A 5,634-nucleotide genomic window follows, 5' to 3' on the forward strand; every position below is an offset into this window, starting at 1 on the left:
ATATATCTAGTCGGGAGTGGTGCTGACTGAAAACAGATGATTTGGAGCGATTCGCGCGCCATCTGTTGGCCATTCTAAGGACTTATTGAACTACCCTCGTAGTATTAACAAAATCAACAATTTATCCTTATGATTTTTTTTCGATAAAAAAAATTCTCAGAGTTATAGCATTTTCAAAATTTTTTAAATCAACCGAAAATCAAAATTTTAAGCCAAAAAACACATGATATAAAAAAAGTCAGCAGAAAAAAACATTTATTTTTGAAAGTCCTACAAGATTATCATAACAAAAATGTGGTCAAACTATGTAGGACACGAAAAAAGATGCATTAACAAAAATTGTTATCCCAAAAAAGATCTAAAATTTCGTTAAGAATCATTTGTAAATAGGACGCGTATGGAAAAACGACGAAAGTTACGAGAAATTCGAGCGCACAGCGCGAGTGTCAAGATGAGAATGTGTACCTCAAAGCCTACAGAGCTTTGCGAAACTTAATCTTTGACTATACTTAATTAAGTAGACAATTCAAAATATGAAGACCAAGCGCTTGCAGGGTAGGTTCAGTAAGCTAGAGATTAACGGAATTAAGATTCTATGAAGACTGGATTGAGAGTAACCTAAAAAATGTTAACATTTTTTTTCAAATCCATCTCACGTTCGCGCGAAACGCAATGCTGAGTTGAAAATTTGGAAAAATAAATAAGAAGCATTAACAAACATTTTCCTGGTCAAAAATGGTTACAATTATAAAAAAGTTATTTTTTTTTGTGATCAATTTTTCTTTGCTTTATTCATAATTATAAAAATTTAGATCCATAGGAACGTTTCTTAGTGCTTCTCATTTAATTCCCTAAATTTTCAAATCGAAATCACGTCTTGTGTAAACATCAGTTGGATTTGAAAAAAATGTGAAAACATTTTATTTTTTATAAAACTTATAAGAAATTTACGATCCTAATAAACAAATTATATATAGCTTTGGGATGCTAAGTTCCAAAGAAAAAAACAAAACTAAAATGTCGACGATTTGCCCGAAAAAAATATAAAAAGAAAAGCTAACAGATTACTAAAAATATTATACGCTATATCCTAGTGCCTTTTGTTAATAATTAGTGTTTTTTTAAATGAATTTTATTATAAAATCAGAAAGTGTCAAGTTATGTCAGCGTCTTACATTGGAAATAGGTATTTTTAATGCAACATTATTAGATATTAAACAATAAAAATTTGTCAACAATTTAAGTTTCTCGATTTTGTTAGCATTTTTTAAAATCGGAAATTAACATTCTAAAACAAAAATTATTAAATTTAAACGTTCATAATATTTTTAAACAATTTTAGGTTACTTTTTCGTTTTACACCAAGCACTGATATTTTAAAACAAAAATTATTATAGTTCGAGCAATTTTTCAAGTTTTAACAATTTCAGGTTATTTTAACCTAATATTGTTTATTAGTTTTATTTTTATTCGATATTTTGAGTAAAAATCATTAGATTTCAAAAAATAGTCAATAAGCGGAGATTTACAATTTAAGAACAATTTAACGTTATGTTACCATTTTAAACGGACATCAGATTATTTAAACAAAAATGTTAGGTATAACAAAAGAATTTTAATTCGAAAGAATGTTTTGTCACGTTCGTGTTTTTCTTCTGAAGTTGTTATTTGTAATAAAAAAAAACATTAAGATTTTTCAGATTATTATTCAGTCATTAAAATTGTATTTTTTGTACAATCACTGATTTTGTTAAAGGTTTACTGAATATTGGTAAGTTAATAGAAAGTCACTGATTTTTAAAGAATATTCACAATCGGAAATTTTGTACAATTTTTTATTTTGTTATATAATTTGATGGAAATTTACACTCTTAATAAAAACACATTGGATTTCATAGAATATTCACAATTTAGAAATTTTGTCAATGTCGAATTACCAAAATTAATTTTCACAACAACAAAAATGTTAACAAAATAGAAAAATTTTCAGTTGGACAGATGAACTTTGAAATAAGATTATGAATCATTAACCACAATTATAAATCTTAACAAAGCAGTTCAGGGTTATTAATAGTAGTCAAATTTAAACAAAAATACATTTTCCAGCAAGGATTTTTTTACCAAACATATACATTTTCAAAAAAGTACGTTAATTTCTAACCAAAATAAAATCACTTTCCATCCAATAATGATATATTTAGATATTAGGTTTAAGGATTTAATTTTGAACGACAAAAAATACATTTTCAATAAAATGTTAATTATTCAAATTAAGCAAATATTATATTCTTGTTATATATACATATATAAATAAATTAAACTTCAATACAAAAATTTTTCTACAAGGTAAGCAAATATAAAAATGTAAAATAACGAAACTATTGAATTTCCGAATAAAAAAGAAAACTGAAAAAGTTGGATTTTTAAACAGACAGTTAAATTTTCAACCAAGAAGATGAATTTTCTACCAAGAAACATGAATTTTTAACAAATCACGTTCATGTTTGACCAAATAGTTGAATTTCAAGCTATCGATATTTCTAAAACAAAAAATAAATAAATTTGAAATCTAAAACAGTTGAATTAACGAAAAATATTAATTTAGAACAAAGAAGATTTATTTGGTACTGACAAAACATAATTGATCTGAACACTAATGACCACTGATCAAATCACCCATTTTGAATGATCTAATCCATAAAATATAATATCTTAACCAGTTATTTATTTTTAATTTTAATAAGTTTTAAAAATTACAGAATGTAATGCAGATTTTCAAATTATACATAATTTTTCTATGTTATTGTAGCAGAAATATCAGTTACTTATATTGACTGAAATTCAGTAATTTCAAGTGACTGAGGACAGTAATATATATATAAATTTTTTCATCTGTTAAAGCGAATGTTTCGTCTATAAAATTCACTGCTTTTTCAACAAAAGTAGGCTTGATTAATTAATTCATTCCAATTTTGACTGATTAAAATTTAGAATGTATCAAAGTCGTTCAATCCTTTTCTCGATCTCAATTTTGCTACCTAATTTATTTTTCAGATTTTGTTTTACATACTGAAAATTATCATTAATAATTCAATACAAAATATAATTAATAACAATTTATTTTCTCACCCATTTGAAAATTGAACCATTAGTCCCAGGAAAATGAGATATTTGTAGCTTTTCAGACGAACCATTTTCGAAAAATTGCCATAGAGAATTCCAGAGATCCTATGGTTTCCCAGAACGTGAGTGTTACTGTGGCGTAAATCAACTGATGAAATCTTTTTCTTCTCACCTTAAAAAATACATTTCAAAAAGAAATTTTTTTTAAGAATCCCTATTAGTTCGAATTTGGTAAAATCTAGGCAATATTTGTAAATTTTCTGGCAACTTTCGTTATTTCTTTTATTTTGAAACACATAAACTCTTTTGCCAGTCCGTAAATTTTTACCCCCATTTAGGGTTTATCTAAAAATAACTTGATTAAAGAAAATGTAGTTTACCGCAAATATAACCCAAAAATACGAATCTTCAACAAAAACAGTTGGATTTTTAATCAGAAAAATATGAAATTTCGACCAAAAAAGATGAATGTCCAAATGAAAAAGACGAATCATTAACCAGGAAAAACTTTTGAGTAAAAAAAAATCTTATCAAAAATTTATATATATATATACATTTCAGAAATACCTCTTAGCGGGAAAATGGTTGGGGCCAGGTGAGGTGCCGATCAGGCGGCCAGATCGGGCGCCAAATCTGGTTCCGATCGGGCCGAGTGTTTCATCAGCGATCGGGTCCAGGCCCGTTTTCCAAACCTGGACCATATTTGTCCTGGTCTGGCCCCAGTTTGGGCCATAGAAAAATGTCTACACGAGATGTGTAGTGAAAATTTCAACCAAAGAAATTACTTCTAACCTAAAGTGATGAATCTTCAACGAAAAACAAGATTTTTTAACAAAGAAGGCAGTTCCAGTTTTGACATAATGGTTAAACTTTTGACGAAGAAAAATAAGTTTTAATAAGAAAGTCGAGTTATAGAATTTTTTAAATAAAAAATTAATAAAAATGAACATTTTAAGCCAAATAACGCACGATATGAAAAAAAATCGAGAGAACAAAAACTTTGCTTTTTAAAAATTCTACTACAATACCCTACCAACTTTTTTATTTTTCGTGCAAAATTAACAACTCGAATTTTCACCCCACAAAAAGAAATGGAAAATAAAAAATGCATTTCGCCGTCATACTATGAAAGATACGAAAAGAGATGACATCGCAAAAATTATCCACCCAAAAAAGATCTGCAAATTTTTTATTGCTTACTTTTTAATAGAACACACCGTTTTTGTTTTTTTTTTTGTACAAAATTTAATTAAATCTTAAGACAAACGACGCGAGCAAAAAAATAATTAAATACACAAAGGCTGATCATCAAAAAAAGAGCTACAAATTTGTAATCAATATTATATTTATAGGACGCGTAGTTTTTGTTTTAATCGTAAAAGCTAACATTAAACATAAACAAATATACCCACGTAGTATACAGATTTTTTAATTTTAAATCCTCATATTAAAAAAAAAACATATTTTCCGCTTTTTTTTAATGTTCAATCTTTACCAATGTCAGAAGTTCTTTGTATCTTTACGATAAAATGTAATTTACATTAAATCTGTGTTTGTACTTTAAAATATATCCACATACCACAAATGTTATTAAATCTCTTTCAGTATCATGAAAAAGTTAAAGTAATCTTCTTATAAGGTTTAATTTATTCCTTATGGAAGTTAAAAAAAAAATATTTAAAATGAAGTTGTATTAAAAAATTTTCTACCTCTATCGAAGACTCGCGAGTTTGATAATTTTATAGTTGCTGCGGTGAAGTTCTGTGTATCTTTCCGATAAAATGTAGTGAACATTAAATCTATATGCATGCCTAAAAATGTATGCTCATACTAAAAAAAAAAAACTTAACTTCTTTCATCGTCATTTGAAACTTACAGTAATCTTTTTATTATCTTAAAAGTACTCGTAATACAAGTTTTTAAAAATATAAAAATTTATGAACTTGTGTTTTAAAAATTTCCAATCTCTATCGAAGTCGTGAGTTTAATAATTTTATAGTTGCTGCACTAAAGTTCTTTGTACCTTTTCGATTATATTCAGGCTCTAATAAATATATATTATCTCTAAAAAAGATATCGAAAAAAAACACAAATCTAGTACTGGGAAATAAGTATTCTATATTTAAATATAATAAATTAATTTTAATAATAAATTATTTGTTCATTCTTTTTCTTTGATGTGATAATTGGCTTTGGGATCCAGTAATGAATTTCTAAATTGTTTCACAAATTAACGGGCATTTTAAGAGGGGGTCTAATATTTTTCGCCTAACAAATTCCCATTTTTTTCCCGGTTGTACATGTCAAATCTTCTCTTGCTGCAAATATAAAGAAACTCAAATACCACAATGCTTTCCTATGTATGACTTTCTGTATTGTGATATCTTATTATATTCAAACAAAATAATATATCTTTATTATTTATGTTTTCTCTACAAATAAATTTTCCAAAATGAAAAATCTTTTTAAATTTTTTCAGAAATATTGAGAAAATTTTTCTTCATTCTTCTG

The 5,634-nt window shown here is 26.4% G+C and overlaps 1 protein-coding gene across 3 annotated transcripts in view; it reads right to left on the reverse strand.

Annotated features, from left to right (window-relative positions):
- Window positions 1-4,940, reverse strand: part of LOC117178198 (ribonuclease T2-like) — an 8,089-nt gene extending 3,149 nt beyond the window's left edge. The window contains exons 1-3 of one of the 3 annotated variants that reach the window (XM_033369496.1): window positions 4,833-4,930; window positions 3,691-3,929; window positions 3,130-3,295 (exon numbers count right to left, since the gene is read on the reverse strand). In XM_033369496.1, coding sequence (XP_033225387.1) covers window positions 3,130-3,194 — 65 coding nt within the window. In that variant the 5' untranslated portion in view covers window positions 3,195-3,295; window positions 3,691-3,929; window positions 4,833-4,930. Of the gene's footprint in view, window positions 1-3,129; window positions 3,296-3,690; window positions 3,930-4,702; window positions 4,744-4,832 lie in introns of those variants that run through there. The other 2 variants (XM_033369497.1, XM_033369495.1) reach the window with 2 other exon arrangements.
- Window positions 4,941-5,634: the final 694 nt, after the last annotated feature.

Source organism: Belonocnema kinseyi, chromosome 8 (assembly GCF_010883055.1).
Source record: "Belonocnema kinseyi isolate 2016_QV_RU_SX_M_011 chromosome 8, B_treatae_v1, whole genome shotgun sequence".
In the NCBI taxonomy this organism is placed as follows: domain Eukaryota; kingdom Metazoa; phylum Arthropoda; class Insecta; order Hymenoptera; family Cynipidae; genus Belonocnema; species Belonocnema kinseyi.